Here is a 24,061-nt window from a genome sequence, read left to right as displayed (position 1 = left end):
ACATTAAATGGAATGATGCTGCTGCACAATGATCAGCAAAGCGATTTGAAGTTGTAATGGATCAATCTATAGAATGGTCAACCCAGAGAACAAAGTCTTTGCAGGGCCAGAGAGAACGCTTTGGTTCTCCCAGAGTTTAATTAGGACCAGATGTCAGTCTGATCACACAGAGACAGTGAAGGGGTTGTGTCAGACACATACATGTGGAACCTGGCCACGTCTTCGGACAATGTTACCAAGAGGTATAGCATACAGATGAGAAACAGGAGGAGACCAAGTGTAGATCCAAGCGGGAGGTTCTCCGGAGGTAATGGTGGCAAGTTGGATAGAAAAGTCAGTGCAGGAAATTCGCTGGTGACAACTGGCTAAGTAGGAGTGGAACCAGGCAAAGGCCGTACCACTCAGCTAAACAATGAAGGAAAGGATTTAGAGGAGGATAATGTAGTCAACCAAATCAAAGGCCACAGATAGGTTGAGAAGTTGCAAGACTGCTAAAACATCACAGTCACAGAGGATATTACTTGTGACTTTGATTAAGGTTATTTCAGTGCTGTGATGTGGCGAAAATCTTACTGGACAGGTTCAAACATGGAGTTATGGGAAAGGTGAGCATGGATTTAGGAGTAACACACACAGCGACATTTGCAAAGTGAAGAAATACTGGAACTGGGGTGGTAGTTTGCAATGTCAGAGGGATAATGAGTGGATTTGTTGAGGAGGGGCTGATGGTGGCAGATTTTGCCTGTGTTACTTTTGATGGTTACAGGAATCATGCTGTTTGGGAGGGCCATAAATCCATTGGTTCCACTGCAATTGAGGTCATGAAAGGATTGTGCACTTTCCAAAGGTGATTTAATGGTCAGTGCATAACAGCAGGCAGCATTATCCAAGCCAGTGGGCATTGGGTTCATTGCTACAGTCATTGGAGCTGCTCATGGAGCTTTGCTTGCAGGAGAACATAGAACATAGAACAGTACAGCACAGAACAAGCCCTTCGGCCCTCAATGTTGTGCCGAGCCATGATCACCCTACTCAAACCCACGTATCCACCCTATACCCATAACCCAACAACCCCCCCTTAACCTTACTTTTATTAGGACACTACGGGCAATTTAGCATGGCCAATCCACCTAACCCGCACATCTTTGGACTGTAGGAGGAAACCGGAGCACCCGGAGGAAACCCACGCACACAGGGGGAGGACGTGCAGACTCCACACAGACAGTGACCCAGCCGGGAATCGAACCTGGGACCCTGGAGCTGTGAAGCATTTATGCTAACCACCATGCTACCCTGCTGCCCCTCAGAAGCTGGCACACAAAGAATCAAGGAACATAAGAAATAGGAGGAGTAGACCATTTGGTCCCTCAAGCCTGCTCTGCCATTCAATTCTATCTCAGCACCAATCTCCCACAATATCCCCATATCCTTTGCTATCTTTCATACCTAGAAATCTATCGATCTCCATTTTGAATAAACTCAATGGGTGGAATTCTCACATCTGGGACTAAGTCCTGTGGTGGGGATGATGGAAGTGTTTCTCGCTGTGGCAGCTAACGGGAAGGCAACGCTATATCCTCTGGCTCTGACCTAATTAATTATGCATCCAGGGGTTTAGTGGCATATTCGATGGCAGGACAGGCCAGATTGCGTGCGTCCCACTGTCATATCTGGGTGCCATTTCAGTATGGTACCGAACATCACTGACCCACCATTGAAGAAAGATGGACCCTCCTGAAGAAAGAAGATGGATCTCCTGAAGAAAGAAGATGGATCTCCTGAAGAAAGAAGATGGATCTCCTGAAGAAAGAAGATGGACCTCCGGAAGAAAGAAGGTGGACCTTCGGAAGAAAGAAGATGGACCTCCGGAAGAAAGAAGGTGGACCTCCTGAAGATAGAAGGTGGACCTCCTGAAGAAAGAAGATGGATCTCCAGGGACAGTTGGACGCTGGTAGATAGACCTTCTCAATGATGCTGGAGCTGAAAGATCCACCTGATAGATGCTCCCTCCACACACTGTAATAGTCCAGGGTGACTGATGGCCCCCATCCCAAACACTGGAGGTGCCTGCTGAGTAAAGAAATTTTGGGCGGGATTCTCTCAGCCCGTGCCGGTTCAGAGAATTCCCGTTCCCGTTCCCGACGGTGTTTCGTGCGATGCCGGTCTGACGCCGTTTCGCAGTTCTCCCAACAAGCGAAAGCGGCGTGGTCGTGATCGGCGACGAGCAGCCCGGAGAATTGACAGAGGGGGTCCGTTTAGCGATTCTCCGTGGCTCCGGCGATTCTGCAGCCCACATGGGCCGAAGTCCCGATGGCATGACTCCAGCCGGTGCCGTTCTAACCTGCTTCTAAAAATCGCGAGGCAGTCATGCTGGCTCACAATCCAGAGGCAGGAGGTTATGGGGTCGGTGTGGGAGGACCTACAGGTGGCGGGACGGGCACGGTCATGGCTGGGGGGGGCGAGGGGATGATGGGGGGAGGGACTCCAGGTTCGGGGGGGGGGAAGATCGTGGGGAGGACAGCCCCGCCGGCCGGGAATGGCCCGTCATGGCAGGCGGTGCCTAAGCCACTGTCGTCATGACCGCGGCTAGGCTGATGGGCACCGACCTTGGGTGTGGCTGAGCGCGAGCCCCCGGCCGGCGGCACCCACCGTCGGGTAGGTGCAGGGCCGCACCCAGGGCATCCCCCAGTGAGGGCACTGCCATCCATCGGTGGCGCTATCATGAAGGATGGGCAACAGAAGTCGGGGCACAGAGAGTGTGTGTGTGTGGCGCAAGCGTGGTGGCGCAACCAGCCAACCAGGGCAGCCATGCAGCCCATAGCATATGGTTGTGGAGGGGGCCATGCGCCATGGTTAAACCTGTTGTCTACCCCCCGCCTCTCCACCCTCTGCAGATCATAATGTTTGGGCACCAGCCAGCGATGTTGGCCGCCGTGGCGGGGGCCGCTGCCCTGTGCCAGCGTCGGCGCAGGCGGCTCAGAAAGGCGGCGGCAACGGCGGTCACAGCAGAGGGATAGGCTGCAGAGGGCCAGGTGGCACCCGCTCAGGCTGTAGGGCCACCCGCCTGACAGGCGAAGGAGGAGGAGGACAACGACGAGGCCATTTCACAGGATAAGGATATTGAAATGGATGGCGAGGAGGAGGAGGAGGTGGAGGCGGAGGTGTCCAGGCGCCGGAGCCTCCTGATGAGGCCACATGTCTACCAGCGCCGCATGTCCTTCGAGAACCTGCTGGACAGGGCATGCAGGAGGAGACTGCGGATGAGCCGAGAGACCGTCGCCCATATCTGCCACCTGATGGCACACCTGGCACTGCGTGGAACTGGGGGAGGACATGCTATCCCAGTGGCTATCAAGGTTACGGTGGCCCTGAACTTTAATGCCACGGGGTCGCTCCAGTCGCCGAGTGGGGACCTGTCTGGCATCTCCCAGACATCGGTACACCGGTGCATCTGTGCAGTGACTAACGCCATGTGCAACATCGCGGCCCGCTACATCCAGTTCCCTGTGGACCGGACTCACCAGAATGCCCGGGCAGCAGGATTCGCAGCCATGGCCAGGATACCCATGGTCTAGAGACAATCGATGGGGTGCACGTCGCCATGTGCCCATCAGCGGATAACAGGGACGTGTTCATGAACAGGAAGGGAATCTACTCCATGAAGAACCTGCACGTCTGCACCTGTTACCCGGATAATGTACATGACACGTTTAGCCTGGCACAATCGTTCATCCCCGCCCATGTTCGAAGGACGCGACCCCCGACTGCGGGGCTGGTTGCTGGGCGACAAGGGTTACCCATTGCGGTCATGGCAGATAGCGCCTATACGGAGGCCAAAGACCGACACGGAGAATCGCGACAATGAGGCCCACGCAGCAACCAGTGGTGTGGGCGAGAGGTGCTTTGGGCTGCTGAAGATGCACTTCAGGTGCCTGGACCGCTCTGGAGGGGACCCCCAGTACCCGTCGGAGCGGATCGGCCGCATCGTTGTGGTCTGCTGCGTCCTGCACAATATTGCCCAGCAGAGGGGTGATGTGCTGGAGGAAGAGGAGGAGTTAGAGGAGGAGGCCGAGCGGGAGCCCAGGGAAAGGCACGGCTCTCCAGATGAGGAGGATGGTGGGGGGGGGGAAATCGACGGGACACGGGGGCTGGATATGGAGGGGAGGCTGCACGACGCCACCGGCTTGGCCAGCGATTACGGGAGGCGTTGATCGCCGCACATTTCACCAACTAGGTGGTAGGGGTTCGCCGAGCATGGGCACTGACCCCACTGTACGGCACCACCTCAACATCCCGCACCCCCACCTCTGACAACACCCATGAGACGCACCTCCCACGCCACCCACCACCCTTAGCACCCACATGACCTCATGCACCACACCCCTCCATTACACATCCACCTGCGGCACAACGGGCTCGGCTCACACTGTTACTTGTGGAAGCGGGTGTGGTTGATGCCATGGAGGATGATGACAACCCGCTCTGCGATGAGCTGTGAGCTCAAAATCATTAGACAATGTCTGACTCATGGTCACATTTACACCCTCCACCTGGGTGGTCCCTGTCTGTGTGCTGGACCATCCATCCCATGGCCCTGTCGAATTGCTGGGGGCGGAGTGGCGTGGACGTCCGGGGGCGGGGGTGTGGCGCACTCTACACCCACCGGGGCTCAGGTTCGCCAACCCCTCGACCAACCCGGCACTCAGTCCCCTACCCGATCCCGCAGGCATCGCACATAGCACAGATGCAGCTTGCATTGGTGTAACAGTGAGTTTAATTAGAAAGGTTACATACACGTGCCCTAGTCCCTGTAACTAAGTTGTGCCCTGCACCCGTGCCAACGTACTAGGTGTCTAACCTCCTGGCCTTACGGGCCCTACTACTACGTCTCTGTGCCTCCCCAGACGGTACAGCAGGAGTGGTGGCGGACTGCCGAGAGCCCTGCGACATGGCTCCCCGTTGGCGCTCGCTTCCTGGGTCGGCCCAGCCTGGATGGGCCAGGCTGCTCCTCGGGAGTCCTGGTTGGCGTGGTGCCTCCCTGTTCTGCCCGCTGCCCACTAGATGCACCAAGGACGGAATGGGGGGAGTCCGAGGTGTTGCGGTGTTCCGAGACCTCCCCTGCAGGGGTCACCGGCACAGGCCCCAGCCCCTCCTCCACCCTCGGGGTACCCAGTGACCCCCGGACCTCTCTATGGGACGGGGGTGTGAGCGGACACAAGCCCCAAGGCACCACTGACACCTGGCGCTGCCAGTCCTGGAGGCCTGCTTGGTATCGACCAGGGTCCTTACGTCAACAGCGATGGTGCTCAGGGAGTGGGCCATCCCCATCTGGGACTGCGCCAGCTCCCTCTGGGCCTGTGCGACATCATCCAGCACCTGGGTAATGTCGCCAATGCTCTGAGCGATGGCCTGCTGAGACTCGGCCAAGGCCTGCTGAGACTCGGCCAGTCTGCGGAGCGCGGCGGCAATGTCCAGCTGGCTCTGGCACATGGCTGCCTGTGAGAGAGCAGCCCTGTCCTGGGCCACAGATGACGCATGCACATGAAGCCCCACGCCACGCATAGCCAGACCCATGGCAGACACCATTGCCCCCATTGCCTCCACCATAGACGCTACCCGTGCGGTGTCGGCCTGGGTGGCAGCCATGACCGGCACCATTCCCTGCTCCTGGACACAGATGGACTCCTTCACCTGCGTCTGCAGCTACTGGAAGCCTGCCGTCATCCCGTTGTCTAGTCCCTTGGTGTCCAAATGCATTGGGTCTATGGGTAGGTCTGGTAAGTCCAGAAACCCGGGAACTGTCTGGGCGGCAGCTGGTTGCTTGGGCAGGGCTGCCCTCCAACCGTCCGGTCCCTCGGCTACTCCTACCTCCACCTGCTGTACCGGTAAGGCTGTGTGGTGCGTCAGTGTCCCAGAAGTCTTATCACTAAAGTGCTCAACCACGGTGATAGTCTCTGCGATGGTGGATGGTGTGGGTGACAGCAGTGCCAAGAAGTCAAGATCGTCGCCTGAGCCAAAGTCCGGGATCTCCTGTGTCGACCTCTGGCCCGATGGGCCCTGATTCGCCCCCGTCTGCGTGTCACTGTCCGGTCAGTCAGTCCTCTGGGTTGCCATCCTGTGTGTGTCAGTTCTCTGGATTTGCGTGCTCCGTGTGTCAGTGTCCTGGGTGTCAGTCCTCTGTGAGTCAGTGTCCTTGGTGTCGTGTGCATCTGGGTCCTGGGTGTCCGTGTCCTGGCTTTCGGTGTCCTGGGTGTCCTTCCTCTGTGTCTGTGCCTCTTGGGTCTCCGTGTCAGTGGACGGGCTTCCATGGCTTCTGGCCTCCCCACCATTGACTGCGTCCCTGGAGGCCACCGCGCCTGGCACTGGCTGTGGGCCAGCAACGCCAGACGGGGCGGGGCCACTGGCGGTTGGTCCCGGGAGAGTCTCACTTGCTGGTTCGCCTCCAACCTGACAGCCGGCAACCTCCCGGTCCTCGGCTCCGCCTGCGAGATCCAATGCCCTCTGCTCATGGACGGTGAGCGGGTGCAGTAGGGGTCGACCTCCTCTGGTTCTCTCCCGCTCCCTGTGGTTGTGGGCAATCTTATCCTGTGTTTGGTGGTCCGACGCAGACATCGCAGATGTTGGGTGAATGATGGCATGGCAGCACGGGGCACCCGGCCAAAGCGCCTGGCATGGGTGGGTGCAGCCCATGTGGGTTAGATAGGGGTTGCGCCGTCCCCCTGGGGGTGGGGTTGCCTTTCGCATGTGTGGGTGGTTTGCGGGGGTGGTGCCAGCGTCACGTCACTGTGTACTCACCCTGCCTGCCCTCGTAAGGTTGTGCATCTTCTTCCGGCACTCATCGCCGGTATGTGGGGTGAGCCCCAAGGCGCTGACGGCATTGCCCACCTCCCCATCACAAATCCTATCTTCCCTGGGGTCGGTGGTCCCGCTATGCCATAAATTCCCATCTCTGAGGATGGATATCACTGTCAATTGGCAGATGAAAAAAACACACTGTCAAAAATACTTGGCCTGGTTTTAGATTATCCGTGCCATTTTGCACTTGTCACACGGGCAAAAAGGGCTGGCGAGCGTGTCATTTTTATCAATTTGTCATCGGAGGCCTCCGGAACACAAGTACATTCATTTTATTTGTGATTTTGCTGCTCATATTTCAGAGTGCCACCAATTTCCTTTTGATTGCTAACTTTCCTGATTCATCAACAAATCTATGCTCAAGCTCTTACAAAATTAATCAGTCTGTACTAACGATGGGGAACATTGATGATTCCTGAAGATATTGGCCTTGAAAGCCATGGCCATTTGGCATTTGCCACTGTAATTATATGGGGAGGCTGGGGATGGGTGGAGTTGAGCTGAGGATATGATATCTCTGACCATCAGACTCACCATGACCGTGGCCTTCATTATGACTCAGCATACAGATACTGCAGGTTTATCATCGGACTAGATCCCAGCATAAATTAAAAACAGTTTTATAATAAGGACCCCCCCCCAATAAAAAGGAACAGCCACACTTTGTTTTCAACCCACAGCTCCCACCTCCCTCACTTCGCCACCCACCACTGCCACTTGCCCTTGTTGTGCCACCTCAGCCTGGCAGTCCAGAGCTGCTGCAATAGCAGGTGGACCAGATGCAGCCTTAATGGCATGGGTGTATACCACGTTGTAGCATTCTGCTCTCTGCAGCTCAGTAAGTGATGGGTTCAAGTCCCACTCCAGAGAGTTGTACACATGGACGCTCAGTCCCGAGAGAGTGCTGCACTGTCTGTAGTACCAGTGCTCAGATGAGCTGTTAATCTGAGACCATGTCTACCCTCTCAGATGGATGTATAAGATCCAACATTGCTGTCTATGGGAGCTTGCTGTGCGCAAAGTGGCAAATGTTCCACATTATAGCAACGCCCACGTTTCAAAAAGTGGTGAGGCACTCTTGGACATCCTGAAATCATGAAAGGTGCTAGAGAAATGCTTATTCTTTATTTTTTCTTTCTTCACTAATGTAAGTTAATGAAGGGAACCCCTTGCCCAACTCTTTCCTTCCATCCCCCATCCACAGCTTCTTCACTGCAGCCACGAAGCTTAGCTGCATCAGCGGCAGATACTGTGTAGGTATCTACAGATGCTTCCGGCATATTTCAGAGCTTCTCACCACATTGAGTCAGTGAAGGTTTTAGTCAGGATCAGTTCATAGCTGAAAAGCTGCAGCATTGACTTCAAATTAGTTTCCATGTTACAGGACCCATCTGTTTTTCCAATGGCAGTATAATTAAACTTACTAAAGTCCTGGGGATAACCCAGGACTCATTCCCACCACAGCCCGGACATTCAGGCCAACCAGCAGACATCGTTCTCGCTGAGCAGGCCACATGAAATCGAATTGAGACCGGAATCTTGCCCGGGAGCAGATTCTTCATCTGCTTGCCGGGGCCTGCCGGCTTGGTGTACATGCCAAGCGTGAAAGCCAGCCCATTGTTTCAATATAAGAACATTTGGGAACATTTGAGCTGTCTCAAATTAACTGGCCAGTCGCTCAACGGGAACAGCATAAATCAACCTGGAATTAACATTAATTGGTCATTCTGCCTCAGGGAAAAAAAACGCACCAATTATTAAATCACATGCTCCTATATAGTGCTCTTTTAAGGTTGTTGTTGTTGTAGTATATCTTGACATAATGTAAACAGAAATCAATATTACAGTTTGCCAATGCCGTCTCTAACCTATTCATGTTTCCTTTCTTAGCACAATTTATACCACAAAGTTCAGAAGCGGATGCAAGTAGCAAGTTAAAACCCAACCCACCTCAGGTGCCATCCAAAAGGGAGTACCCACAGAAGTGTTTCGACGTAATCTAGCATTTGTAATCTTAGCTGAGACACCTATTTAACAAAAATGTAAAAATTAATATTTTGATTCAAAAATAAACATATTCTGTAAAAGATCAGCAGCAAAGTGGTTAAAATACTCACTTTAATGCTTATTGCTAGTTTGCAATTCCACCACAAGCAGATATTTAAACCTACCAACCATTTGTGAGAGTTCCAGCAGCTCTCGATAACTCTCTTGATAGTAAAATATTTCACCAGGTTAAAAAAAAAAGAGACTGACACAGACTAACATACCACACAAGCGGTACATCGAACTGCAGTGGCGATGGTTGTCATGGAGAAAAATCAGCCTTACAGGAAGAGGACATGTAGAGGTGAACAGCCTTGTGTGTTCGTTACCTCAAATTAGTAAAATGCAGTTATTACTAATTCTCCAAGGTATTTTTGTTCTATATTTTCCCACTTGGAACAATTTAGCTTCAGGAGCACAGCAATTAAATGGAACACTTATATTTGGTGCCGTCTCCATTTTACCTTCTGCACAGAGGGACTAGTATTGCCTTAGGCTAGTCAGTCATTTAACAAAGAACTATCATTCCCTCTGAGCTACTAAAATATCAAGCACCATGATGCAAAATAACAAAAGCTGCCATGACAGTTTGCTGTGATTGTACCATGAAGCTTGCCAACACAGTCAAGTAAATAGAACACTTTTGGTGGCGTGTGTGAGAGGTGTTTTATTCATCATTTTATTTTCAGAACAGACAGTTCATCCAACATTCTTGAGCAGACAGATTATTTGGTAACAGTTCCTTGGGTACCCCATCTGTTAAATTCAATCCTCTGACACAAGTAAAGTAAAATATACTTTGCCTGTGGCACCACAGAAAAGCTCACACTGTCTAAGCAGGCAATAAATTGCAGCCTATGGCTAAAATGCCAACTTCAGAGAAAATAAATGGGAAATCGACATTACCAAAGTCAACCAGCTTGATTCCTCCTTCTGTTGTCAGGAGAATGTTGTTGCCCTTGACATCACGGTGAATAATTTTGTTGTTGTGCAAATGCTGAAGACCCTACAGAAAATGTAGAAAAGTTCAAGTGGAATTGTCCGGAAACAATTATTCTTTATGAAAAACCTTCATTAAGTCAATCTGGACATGCATTAATGAAATGCTCAGTAACACTGCTGCACTATATTCCAGCCACAAGTCCATAGAAAGAAAACGTACGTAACAGGGAACAGATACGCTCTGTTGTCATTTAGTTCTTACCAAAAGTGCCCCATTCAAAATGTATGAGATTAGTGCTTCATCCATGCTTTCACCGCGCTTCAGTAGATTTGTGATGAGTTCAGTGACAGAACCTCCATTGCACAGCTGCGAAAGAGTCAGAATCATTTCTATTAGTTAGCAAAGGCATTTCATTCTGTAAATTTTCATTCTAGCTCACTGCAGGAAAGTGAATATTAAACAGCAAAAAATGCTGGGAAAATTGCATAAAATGCAAAAATTAATTTACATGGTAGCCGGAAAATCATGGCCCACCAAGTTAACTTCATTTTAATGAAGATAACATCCCGAACAGAACTTTTGTAATAGAGTACAGTATAACTTAGTTACATACAGCAAAATTAAATTAATTCTTTATTCTGGATAGAGAATGTTTAGTTATGTACGGTGTTTCAATTTTTCTTTTCATTATATAACAAAAATGGTATTTCATGATATCCTCCGGGTGCTCCGGTTTCCTCCCGCAAGTCCAGAAAGACGTGCTGTTAGGTGAATTGGACATTCTGAATCCTTCCTCTGTGTACCTGAATAGGCACCAGAATGTGGCGACTTGGGACTTTTCACAGTAACTTAATTGCAATGTCAGCCTACTTGTGGCACTAAGGATGATTTTTTAAAAGCTGGCACAGCAAAATATAGATTTTCAAATGATTCTATTACATTTGGCAATATTACAACAAGGTAGTATTGCTACATAACCATACAGAATCTAGCAACTCAGATTTTCTTAAACTGCATTATTCAAAATGATATATTGGGGCAGCGTAGCTCATTAATATGCTGAGACATGGAACCACTGATTAGCAAGGCATAGACTTGGCCTTCCATACCACTGAGTTCCAATGTCACATGTAGCACTGTTGGAAGCACGGTGCTCCCCACAAAGAAAAAAAATACAATCATAGAAGAAACTCTCCCAGCTGGCTACAATACGAATTTGGAGCAAAGCACTTGTTTTCTGTCTCGGTCATCATCAAAGGAGAACAAACATTTGAAGAAAAATTGATTATCTGTTCCATACAATCATTCTTTAAATAATAAAACTCCTTCATATACCACAGAAGTCATGTTTTGTTGTTTTAGAGCCACTAGCCTGACTTTTACCAATTGGGCAGATGACCCATTGTTAGGTGAATGGGTGTCAGGACATACTAAGGCCGGAGGTGGAACTTCCTCGATGATTTTACAAACAAAAGTCAATTAAGGACCATCAGGCAGGGAGGCCTGGCAATTATCAGTGACAAAGGGGCCATAATGCCAGTCGCTTGCACATAGGCACCATTTTTAGAGGCAGTCAGACAGCAAAAGACACAAGCAAAAAGGAGATCTCCTGCAGTGTGGAAACTGAGGAATGGCTGTATCATGAGGAAAGTTCACTTCATGATTCAACAACGCCTCCTTGGGGGTGCTACTGTAGGCAATTAAAGAAGAAAAAAAAGAGACCTCCTGTTACTTGCAGACAGAAGGTGACCAGTAAGCCTATGAAAGAGGAAAAGGATGCAGGTAGCAGACAGCCATCATTAGCAGGTGAGCGGTCAATGCAAGAGCCAGGATCAAGTGCAGGAAGAGATTTAATGAGATGTTTCATCTGGAAAGGGAGTGGAACTTAGAATTGCAAATTGGAAGGCCAGAATGAATAAAGAGGTAGCTGTCACTGATGTCCACAGTGAAGTGCCCAGTGGATGCATGCTCAAACCCTATGGTCAGTGATGAGTAAATACTGCATTGAGATGGCTAAATGGCCACTTCATCGTGTCATCCCAGTGGTGTGCTGCCAAAGTTTAGTAACTATTATGATCCGCATGGGGCTCATCCAGCCGGGGATGATTGTTCCCTCGTGCTGATTGGACTATGAGTTAACCAGCACTAGTCTAACAGGTCAGCTGCTGTAGCAGCTGACAGAAAGGAGTGAGGAACCTGAGGTGTGTAACCGGGTCCAGTGTAAATATTGCTGTAATGCTGAATAGACGTCTTTCTTACGAATTCTTCGGACTCCCCTTTGTCGTTTACTTCATCGACGACGTGGATGAATTAGAGCTGCTGGCTACCTTCCCTGGATTTTTTTTTTTAAAGTGTGGACTGAGGTACGGACTTTTTGTTGCTTCAAGGCCCTTTTTTTTTTGGAACCTATATTGAAACGGCAAGTGAGCGCTGGGCTGGGGGTTGATGCCGGCTTGTGGAGTGCGTATGATGGGAGAGTTCCGGGGTCTGATGTATCCAATCGTACTGGAAGCAACGTCATCAGGACAACTTCTGGTGACAGTTGCAAAGCTTTTTCGTCTGTTTCCATTGGCGGTCCTTTTGCAATGCCGCTCGCTGTGGCCAGAATGGTTTACTGAGGAGTCCTTATTGGAGTTGTCCACCTCCCTTTTGGACTGTTGTTTGGGTTTGTGAGTTCAGCATTGATTTTGAAAGACAGTTTCACTATGGTTAGGTCTGTGAGATAGACAGTTTCACTATGGTTAGGTCTGTGAGATAGACAGTTTCACTATGGTTAGGTCTGTGAGATAGACAGTTTCACTATGGTTAGGTCTGTGAGATAGACAGTTTCACTATGGTTAGGTCTGTGAGATAGACAGTTTCACTATGGTTAGGTCTGTGAGATAGACAGTTTCACTATGGTTAGGTCTGTGAGATAGACAGTTTCACTATGGTTAGGTCTGTGAGATAGACAGTTTCACTATGGTTAGGTCTGTGAGATAGACAGTTTCACTATGGTTAGGTCAGTGAGATAGACAGTTTCACGCTGGTTAGGTCTGTGAGATAGACAGTTTCACTATGGTTAGGTCAGTGAGATAGACAGTTTCACTATGGTTAGGTCTGTGAGATAGACAGTTTCACTATGGTTAGGTCTGTGAGATAGACAGTTTCACGCTGGTTAGGTCTGTGAGATAGACAGTTTCACTATGGTTAGGTCTGTGAGATAGACAGTTTCACTATGGTTAGGTCTGTGAGATAGACAGTTTCACTATGGTTAGGTCTGTGAGATAGACAGTTTCACGGTGGTTAGGTCTGTGAGATAGACAGTTTCACGCTGGTTAGGTCTGTGAGGTAGACAGTTTCACTATGGTTAGGTCTGTGAGATAGACAGTTTCACTATGGTTAGGTCAGTGAGATAGACAGTTTCACTATGGTTAGGTCTGTGAGATAGACAGTTTCACTATGGTTAGGTCTGTGAGATAGACAGTTTCACGCTGGTTAGGTCTGTGAGATAGACAGTTTCACTATGGTTAGGTCAGTGAGATAGACAGTTTCACTATGGTTAGGTCAGTGAGATAGACAGTTTCACTATGGTTAGGTCTGTGAGATAGACAGTTTCACTATGGTTAGGTCAGTGAGATAGACAGTTTCACTATGGTTAGGTCTGTGAGATAGACAGTTTCACGCTGGTTAGGTCTGTGAGATAGACAGTTTCACTATGGTTAGGTCTGTGAGATAGACAGTTTCACGCTGGTTAGGTCTGTGAGATAGACAGTTTCACTATGGTTAGGTCTGTGAGATAGACAGTTTCACTATGGTTAGGTCTGTGAGATAGACAGTTTCACTATGGTTAGGTCTGTGAGATAGACAGTTTCACGCTGGTTAGGTCTGTGAGATAGACAGTTTCACTATGGTTAGGTCTGTGAGATAGACAGTTTCACGCTGGTTAGGTCTGTGAGATAGACAGTTTCACTATGGTTAGGTCTGTGAGATAGACAGTTTCACTATGGTTAGGTCTGTGAGATAGACAGTTTCACTATGGTTAGGTCAGTGAGATAGACAGTTTCACTATGGTTAGGTCTGTGAGATAGACAGTTTCACGCTGGTTAGGTCTGTGAGATAGACAGTTTCACTATGGTTAGGTCTGTGAGATAGACAGTTTCACTATGGTTAGGTCTGTGAGATAGACAGTTTCACTATGGTTAGGTCTGTGAGATAGACAGTTTCACTATGGTTAGGTCTGTGAGATAGACAGTTTCACTATGGTTAGGTCTGTGAGATAGACAGTTTCACGCTGGTTAGGTCTGTGAGATAGACAGTTTCACTATGGTTAGGTCTGTGAGATAGACCACAGTGATATTTTACATGAGTGGTGATGTTTGCAGCATGCTGCAAGTTTTGTGCCTGCAGACACTGTTGGGGTGCATGGACCTTGTGTTTTCTTTTGTGATGGGCCTGAATAAATCGGTGCTGTGTAAATACAGAGTGTGACAGCTCTCTGAGCGTTTGCTGGGCGCGGTGAATTCTCCTTTTACTTTGCATGCTGAGGTGAGTGTTTTTGGGGGTGTATGGGGTGTAGTATTGGGAGTTGTCTGATAATACCACGCCCTCCCCCATCCCCTTGTGGATGAAAGTTACATTGTGCTAGCAAGGCCTTGATGGGTCAGACCCTTTGGTGTGCACCGTCCTTGGGCTTCGCTCTTTCTGTGGTTGTTCAGGGTGTTGGGATGGACGTGATATTTGGTGGGGTGTACACTGGTCCGTCCAGTTCCCCCGTTTTTGCGGTGCCTTGCTTGGCCCAAAACACTTTTTTTTATCGTTGTTGTCGTCTGACCATTGCGGTTTTTTGTCCTCTGTCCTCAATTATTTTTTCTTTCCCCTCCTCTCCTCGGTCATTTTTGAATGAGTTTCAGACGAGGGGCGGGGTGTTATAACCTGCATGGGGCTGATCCAGCCTGGGATGATTGTTCCCTAGTGCTGATTGGACTGTGAGTTAACCAGCACCAGTATAACAGGTCAGCTGCTGCAGCAGCTGACAGAAAGGAGTGAGGACCCGGAGATGTGTAACCAGGTCTTGTGTAAATACTGCCCATGATGCTGAATAAAAGTCTTTCTAATTAACTCTTCGGACTCCCCTTTTCTGTTTATTTCAATAACTCTCCTGGAATTTCTGTGAATTTACTGGAATCAACATTAAACTTCCAGTGGCCAAAGAAAGCATTCTGGGAGTTTTTTAAATGTTGTTTTAAGCAAATCAGTGACATCGTTCGTACTTCTGAGCCACGGCTGGATCTGATGCAGTGCTGCCCAATCACGTTTAAATCTTTAATCACAAAGTCAGGAGGAGTTGTGGTGATATAACCACTGTAGATATGTGTACTTGCAGTAGGGGGATGTATGGCTGTACCTGTAATACAGGTTCCTCCGGTAAGCCCCTGCCAGCTAGCTCCGCCCACAGGGAGCTTGTGTATAAATATGCGTGTGAGTCACCAAGATCCTATTCTACAGCTGCCACCGGAGGAATACCATCACACAGCAATAAAGCCTCGATTGTACATGTCTCGAGTCTTTGTGTACAATTGTTAGCACCACAATTTATTGCTGTGTGATTTTCCTTACACCATGGACATCAGGATCAAGCCTGACCGTCTGCAGCTGGATCCGCAGTCGCCTCACGCCAGGAAAGACTTTGTTCACTGGCTTGCAGTCTTCGAGGCCTACATCTCTTCAGCGGTCCCTCCCCCGACAGAGGCTCATAAAAGTCAACTCCTGTACTCAAGACTTGTCTCCAGTGTCTTTCTGCTAATTCGAGATGCGCCTGACTACGCCAGAGCTATGGAACTGCTCAAGGAGAACTATGCACAGTCGACGAACACCCTGTTTACGAAACATCTACTCTCTGCTCGCGTCCAGCAGCCGGGTGAGTCGATTGAGGACTTCTGGAGGGCCCTTATACCTCTGGTACGAGACTGGGACTGCCGGGCCCTCACAGCCACAGAACACTCTGATTTACTCATGCGCGATGCCTTTGTTACAGGCATTGCATCGGACCACATCCGGCAACGACTGCTGGAAGGGGCCGCCCTCAACCTCGCGGCCACAAAGACTCTGGCGCTTTCAATGACGGCCGCCTCCCGTAGTGCGCAATCTTACTCCACTAGCCACTCGGCCCACCCGTCCTACCCCTCGTGGACCCCGCAAACGGCCCCCCCAGCAGCCGCCCCCCGCGCACTATGCCTGCGCTGCTCGCCGCACCGCCCTCCCTGGGGGTCCCCGCTGTTACTTCTGCGGTCAGCAGAAGCACCCCTGCCAACGATGCCCGGCCCGCACCGCGACCTGCAAAGCTTGTGGTAAGAAAGGCCACTTTGCAGCGGTGTGTCAGTCCCGGACGGTTGCCGCTATCGTGCCCCCATTCCCCCCTCGCCTCAGCCGATTGCACAATGGGCCCTGCCGCCTGCTTCCCCCGACCCCACTTGCGATCAGTGGGCGCTGCCATCTTTCGCCGCCCCCGCCACGTGCGCTCCATGGGCACGGCCATCTTCATCCACCACCACCATGTGCGTTCCATGGGCGCCGCCATCTTGTCCCGACCCCACAACGTGCGTTCCATGGGCGCCGCCATCTTGTCCGCCGCCATCTTCTCCCACACAGGTACTCCAGACGCCGCCATTTTGTCGTCCCCCGGGACGGGGCCATGGGACACGGGTCGCTACCGCTACTCGTCAGACTCATCAGACTCGACTGCCGATTGCCCGCTACTCGCCTCCGTTACGCTTGACCAGTCGCGTCCTCGCAACCTGGCACCCTCTTCCACAACGTTGCTGGTCAACGGCCACGTGACCTCCTGCCTCATCGACTCCGGGAGCACCGAGAGCTTTGTCCACCCGGACACGGTAGGGTGCTATTCCCTTGCAGTCCATCCCACCAACCGGCAGATCTCTCTCGCCTCCGGTTCCCACTCTGTCCCGATCCGGGGCTCCTGCCTGGTTAAACTTACTGTACAGGGTGTGGAATTCAACCGTTTCCGCCTGTACATTCTCCCCAACCTCTGCGCGTCACTCTTACTAGGCCTGGAATTCCAATGCAATCTCCAGAGCCTCACCCTCAAATTCGGCGGACTCCTACCTCCTCTCACCGTTTGCGGCCTCGCAACCCTCAAGGCCGAGCCTCCCTCCCTCTTTGCCAATCTGACCGCAGATTGCAAGCCCGTCGCCACCAGGAGCAGACGGTACAGCACCCAGGACAAGGCCTTCATCAGGTCCGAAGTCCAGCGGCTGCTTCGGGAGGGTATCATCGAGGCCAGCAACAGTCTTTGGAGAGCCCAGGTGGCAGTGATTAAGACCGGGGAGAAGCACAGGATGGTCGTGGACTACAGCCAGACCATCAACCGGTACTCGCAGCTCAACGCGTACCCTCTCCCCCGCATATCTGATATGGTCAATCAGATTGCACAGTACCGGGTCTTCTCTACTATTGACCTGAAATCCGCCTACCACCAGCTCCCCATCCGTAAATCGGACCGTCCCTACACTGCCTTCGAGGCAGACGGTCGTCTGTACCAATTTCTTAGGGTTCCCTTCGGCGTCACAAATGGAGTCTCGGTATTTCAACGAGAAATGGACCGAATGGTTGACCGGTATGGACTGCAGGCCACCTTCCCGTGCCTCGACAATGTCACCATCTGCGGCCATGACCAGCAGGACCATGACGCCAACCTTTCTAAATTCCTCCACACCGCATCTCTCCTTAATCTCACGTACAACAAGGAGAAGTGCGTGTTCCGCACAGACTGCTTAGCCATCCTCGGCTACGTAGTCCAAAACGGACTACTGGGGCCCGACCCCGACCGCTTGCGCCCCCTCATGGAGCGTCCACTCCCCCACTGCCCCAAGGCCCTCAAACGCTGCCTGGGGTTCTTTTCTTATTACGCCCAGTGGGTCCCACAATACACGGACAAGGCCCGCCCACTTATCCAGTCCACACATTTTCCCCTCACGGCCGAGGCACAACAGGCCTTCGCCCGCATTCGATCTCACATAGCCAAGGCCGGGATGCACGCAGTAGTCGAAACACTGCCTTTTCAAGTAGAAAGTGACGCTTCAGATGTCGCCCTTGCCGTCACGCTGAATCAGGCAGGCAGACCCGTGGCATTCTTTTCACGCACCCTCCACGCCTCCGAAATTCGACATTCCTCTGTTGAAAAGGAGGCCCAGGCAATCAGTGAAGCGGTGCGGCACTGGAGGCATTACCTGGCCGGCAGGAGATTCACTCTCCTCACTGACCAACGGTCTGTAGCCTTCATGTTCAACAACACGCAGTGGGGCAAGATCAAGAATGACAAAATCTTGCGGTGGAGAATCGAGCTCTCCACCTTCAACTACGAGATCTTGTATCGCCCCGGCAAGCTCAACGAGCCCCCAGACACCCTCTCCCGAGGTACATGTGCCAGCGCACAAGTGAACCAGCTCCGTGCCTTGCACGAGAGCCTTTGCCATCCGGGGGTCACTCGCTTGTACCATCTGATCAAAGCCCGCAATCTGCCCTACTCCGTCGAGGAAGTACGGACAGTCACCAGAGACTGCCAGGTCTGTGCCGAGTGCAAGCCGCACTTCTACCAGCCAGATCGAGAGCGCCTGGTGAAAGCGTCCCGCCCCTTTGAAAGCCTCAGCGTGGATTTCAAAGGGCCCCTCTCCTCCACCGACCGCAACACCTACATCCTTAGTGTGGTCGATGAATTTTCTAGGTTCCCCTTCGCCATCCCATGCCCGGATATGACGTCTGCCACCGTCATCAAGGCCCTGGATTCCATTTTCGCCCTGTTCGGTTTCCCCGACTACATCCACAGTGACAGGGGATCCTCGTTCATGAGTGATGAGCTGCGTCAGCTCCTGCTCAGCAGGGGTATCGCCGCCAGCAGGACGACCAGCTGCAACCCCCGGGGAAACGGGCAGGTAGAAAGGGAGAACGGCACGGTATGGAGGGCCGTCCAGCTGGCCCTACGGTCCAGGAACCTCCCAGCCGCTCGCTGGCAGCAGGTCCTCCCTGACGCGCTCCATTCCATCCGGTCACTACTGTGCACCGCAACTAACAGTACACCCCATGAACGTGTTTTTGCCTTCCCTAGGAAGTCTACATCCGGGGTGTCGCTCCCGACTTGGCTCACGACTCCGGGCCCAGTCCTTCTCCGTAGGCATGTCCGGCACCACAAGGCGGAACCCCTGGTGGACAAAGTATGCCTGCTCCACGCCAACCCCCAGTATGCCTACGTGGAGTTCCCCGACGGCCGCCAGGACACAGTCTCGCTCCGGGACCTGGCTCGCTCAGGTGTCGATCCCATGCCCATGCCCCTTTCCCCCCCGCGCCACCCTCCTTTTCCCCAGTGCCTCCGTATTCGTCCCCACCAGGCCCTTCCCTCGTCCCCCTGCCCACACTGGAGGACACGGAAGATTTTGGCTCGCTCTCGGAGTCATCCCGCCAGCAGCCAGCACCAACACCGGCAGCACCTGCACCATCGTTGCCATCACCGCCTGGGCCGACGTCGCCACCACAGCTACGCCGATCACAGCGGAACGTTCGACAGCCGATTCGGCTCAACCTGTAACCTGCTAACCGGATGGACTCTTGGTTTTCTTTGTTTGAACCCTTTTGTAAATATATCATCCTTTGTATTATAGTTACATGTCACCCCCGCTGGACTCATTTTTTTTTACAGGGGGTGAATGTGGTGATATAACCACTGTAGATATGTGTACATGAAGTAGGGGGATGTATGGCTGTACCTGTAATACAGGTTCCTCCGGTAAGCCCCTGCTGGCTAGCTCCGCCCACAGGGAGCTTGTGTATAAATATGCGTGTGAGTCACTGAGATCCTATTCTACAGCCGCCGCTGGAGGAATAGCATCACACAGCAATAAAGCCTCGATTGTACATGTCTTGAGTCTTTGTGTGCAATTGTTAGCGCTACAGGAGTCCAATTGGATGAGACTTTTTGTGGGTTACAATGGGATAGGTGGGGTTTGAATTTCACTGAAGGATAATGCCCTGCTTTAAGCTGGGTCTGCTGGGTCACACATGACACCACTATGCATTCTCAGGTAAGAATAATTTTAAATTGAAAAGAAAATAACAGCCCCTCAAAATGAAGCGGCCTTCACCTTTCAACAGACAGTAAAATGTTGAAGTATAGAAGTGAATGCAGTCTGACTAACTTCAGTTTCTTTGAACAGGTGATATCCAAATGTTGAGAGATGTCTGTGCAGCTTTCCTGAACATCTATGATAGGGATCAATTGGAGCTGCATGTAACCAGTCAGCGAACTTGGCTAAGCACAGCAGCGAGTCATCATAAAACGCGGAAAGGCAAAGTGGGTAGAAAATAGCTTGTACCTGCCTTTCTACATATGCACTCAGAAGGAAAGTGGTGAAGTTACTGACGGTAACCATGTAATCACCTTTATCGTCACCAGACACATCAGGACCAAGATGGTTTCCAGCAGGATCTTAACCAACACGTGTTCCAAATGGGAGCGGAGGTGCTGGGGAAGAACCACCAGCTCCAGTGCCCCGGCCCCTGTCCCGGCAGCATCAATAAACAGATTGCCGAGGAGTGGGGAGAAATCTGGTTACATTACAGGTGGCACGGTGGCACAGTGGTTAGCATTACTGGCTCAGAGCGCCAGAGACCCTGGTTCAACTCCAGCCTTGGGTGACTGTCTTGTGGAGTTTGCACATTCTCCTTGTGTCTGCGTCAGTTTCCTCTGGGTGCTCAGGTTTCCTCCCACAATCCAAAATGGTGGAGGTTAGGTAGATTGTCCATGCTAAATTATCCCTTTGTGTCTAATAGGTTAGGTTACAGGAACAGGATGGATCTTGGACCCAGTAGGGTGGTCTTTCGGAGAGTCAGTGCAGACTTGATAGGCCGAATATCCTCCTTCTACAGTGTAGTGATTCTATGATACCAGGTATAAGTAGATTAGCTCATCACTTCAGGAACAATGGCCTTGCTCCACTTCCATGGCCAAGAGGCACTACCCCATCACTGCCAAGCTGCAACTAATATGAACAACATAGATGAGTGTGTGTGGGTAGGATCAGTAAGTTTGTGGGTAACACAAAGATTGGCCAATGGTTAATATGTAGTGAGGTTGAGTGCCTTGAGTTACAAGAAAATATAGACAGGATGGTCAAATGGGCAGAATTATGACAGATCGAATTTAACCCCGAGAAGTATGAGGCGATACACTGGGAGATTCTGAGGAACAAAGGCACCTTTGCATGTTTGCCCATAGATCTCTGGAGGCAGAGGGGCAGGCTAATAGATCAGTGAAAAAGGTATATGGGACACTTGCCTTTATCAATCGAGGCATAGATTACAAAAGCAGGGAGGTCATGTTGGAGTTGTATACAACTTTGATGATGTCACAGTTGGAATACTGTCTGCAATTCTGGTCACCATATTACAGGAAGGATATGATTGCACTGGAGGGGGTGAAGAGGCGGTTCACTAGGATGTTGCCTGGGATGGAACATTCAAGGCCATGGCAGCTAACCTGGACGAGTACACAGACTTCATCAGTAAGTGTGTCGAGGACTGTGAACCGAAGAAGACAATGCGAGTGTTCCCAATCGGAAACCCTGGCTCAACCAAAGAGTTCACTCCCTGCTGAAGTTCTGGATGGAGGCGTTCAAATCTGGCGACCCTGACCTTTATGTGAAATCCAGGTACAACGTATGGAAAAGGGATGCAAAAAGACAATACCGCATCAAACTATAGTCCCAGGCCAACGACACAAACCCACGACGTCTACTGCAGGGCTTACACAAGATCACAGGCTATAAAGCAAGGCCAGGCGGAAAATTTGGGGCTGGAGCACCCCTCTCCGATGCCCACTTTAAACAGTCAGCCAATACATCAGTGCCACCCGCCCCAAAAGCCCTGGACACATCCATACCCACTATTACAGTCTCAGAGGTAAGAGCTGTTTTATTGAAAGTGAACCCACGGAAAGCAACGGGCCATAACGTAGTCCCTGTGCGAGCACTGAGAGCCTGTGCAGACCAGCTGGTGAGTGTATTCGCAGACATCATCAACACCTCACTCCTCCGCTCCGAGGTCTCCACCTCCTTCATGAAGACGACCATAACACCAGTGCCAAAAAAGAACAAGGTAGCCTGCCTCAACGACCACTGACTGGTGGCCATGACGTCTATTATCATGAAATGCTTTGAGCGGCTAGTCATGAGACGGATCAATGCCAGCCTCCCAGACAGTCTCAATCCACTGCAGTTTGCCTATCACCGCAACCGGTCCACAGCAGATGATATCTCCCTGGCTCTACAATCAACACTCGAACATCTCAACAAGAAGGATACCTGCATGAGACTGCTGTTCATAGACTACAGTTCCGCATTCAACACCATTATCCTGAGAAGATTGATAACTAAACTCTGCAATCTTGGACTTGACCCCTCCCTGCGCAGTTGGAACCTGGACTTCCTCACCAACAGACAGCAATCTGTCAGGATAGGCAACAGCACCTCCTCCACAATAGTCCTCAACACTGAGGCCCCGCAAGGATGTGTGCTCAATCTTCTACTGTACTCCCTATTCACACTAGACTATGTGGCAAGATTTAACTTCAACTCAATCTACAAGTTTTCAGATGATACGACTGTGGTGGGTTGTATCTCAAACAACGGCAAATCAGACGACAGAAGGCATATAGATCACTTGGTTGCATGTGTACCGAAAAAACCTCTCTCTAAATGTCGGAAAGACCAAGGAACTGATCATCGACTTCAGGAAGCGTAGCACGACACTTACACCCGTGTGCAATAATGGCTCCTAAGTGGAGATGGCTTTAAGTTCTTGGAGGTAACCATCACCAACAGTCTGTCCTGATCCACTCGCGTTGATGCAACAGTCAAGAAAGCCCAACAAGGTCTTGGGGCCTCATGGTAGCATGGTGGTTAGCATCAATGCTTCACAGCTCCAGGGTCCCAGGTTCGATTCCTGGCTGGGTCACTGTCTGTGTGAAGTCTGCACGTCCTCCCCGTGTGTGCGTGGGTTTCCTCCGGGTGCTCCGGTTTCCTCCCACAGTCCAAAGATGTGTGGGTTAGGTGGATTGGCCATGCTAAATTGCCCGTAGTGTAAGGTTAATGGGGGGATTGTTGGGTTACGGGTATACGGGTTACGTGGGTTTAAGTAGGGTGATCATTGCTCGGCCCAACATTGAGGGCCGAAGGGCCTGTTCTGTGCTGTACTGTTAAAAAAAAAAGTCTCTACTTCCTGCAGAAGCTAAAGACATGTCTGCATCGACTCTCTCAAACTTCTACAGATGTGCGATAGAGAGCATCCTATCCGGCTGCATCACGGCCTGGTATGGCAACTGTTCGGCCCAAGAATGCAGACTGTGGTGAACTCAGCCCAACACATCACACAAGCTTGCCACCCTCATATTGATTCTGCATACATCTCCCACTGCCTCAGGAAGGCAGACAGCATTAGAAGAGACCCCTCCCACCCAGGCATTGCCTTCTTCCAGACCCTTCCATCAGGCAAAAGGTACAGAAGTCTGAAGACCCGCACATCCAGACATAGGAACAGCTTCTTCCCCACAGCTACAAGATTCCTCAACGACTCCCCCTCGGACTGATCTGTTCCCTGCAGAACACTATTCACGATGCCCTATGCTGTTCTTGTTCATGTATTTGCTTTGTTTGGCCCTTTGTTCCGCACTGTAACCAGTCACTGTTTGTCGATGTACCATTTGTCAATGTACTCTGTCAATTATTCTTTTTTGGCTGCGGAAAAATGCTTTACACTGTACTTTGGTGTCAAGTTCAATTTGATTTGATTTATTGTCACATGTACTAAAGACCTTTTTTAAAATGACTAAGCTGTATCGGACTGCAATAAAAGGGGCAAATCTGGCAGTATTATAGAAACGTGTACCTCATTATCTCTAAAGAGAAGCTAACAACCCCGTGCTGCAGAAACCAATTTTAAAGGGAACGGTACAACAGCCATCTGCATTGTAGAATCAAGGCTGGCCAACTGGAGTCTACTCGTCTGCAAGGACAAAGGGACACACAATTCTTCCTTCAATTCTTAATGTTTGAGACATTTAACCATCACAGGAACCCAGACCAAGGATACACATTCCTGGTCAAAAACAATGAGGAGAGGTGGGAGTTATGTGATATGGACCTCTAGCTGTGGAACCAGTTGTATTGCTTT

At 50.8% G+C, this 24,061-nt stretch overlaps 1 protein-coding gene across 4 annotated transcripts in view; it reads right to left on the bottom strand.

The window, feature by feature from the left end:
• Positions 1 to 24,061, bottom strand: part of myo3b (myosin IIIB) — an 881,575-nt gene that overhangs the window by 788,791 nt on the left and 68,723 nt on the right. For 3 of the 4 annotated variants that reach the window (XM_038789471.1, XM_038789472.1, XM_038789473.1), the window contains exons 4-6: positions 10,106 to 10,210; positions 9,808 to 9,907; positions 8,806 to 8,882 (exon numbers count right to left, since the gene is read on the bottom strand). In XM_038789471.1, coding sequence (XP_038645399.1) covers positions 8,806 to 8,882; positions 9,808 to 9,907; positions 10,106 to 10,210 — 282 coding nt within the window. Of the gene's footprint in view, positions 1 to 8,805; positions 8,883 to 8,972; positions 9,111 to 9,807; positions 9,908 to 10,105; positions 10,211 to 24,061 lie in introns of those variants that run through there. The other variant, XM_038789474.1, reaches the window with a different exon arrangement.

This window comes from Scyliorhinus canicula, chromosome 2, assembly GCF_902713615.1.
Source record: "Scyliorhinus canicula chromosome 2, sScyCan1.1, whole genome shotgun sequence".
In the NCBI taxonomy this organism is placed as follows: Eukaryota; Metazoa; Chordata; class Chondrichthyes; order Carcharhiniformes; family Scyliorhinidae; genus Scyliorhinus; species Scyliorhinus canicula.
The sequence above is the reverse complement of the archived record's forward strand: the minus strand, read 5'-3'. Positions and strand labels throughout refer to the sequence as shown.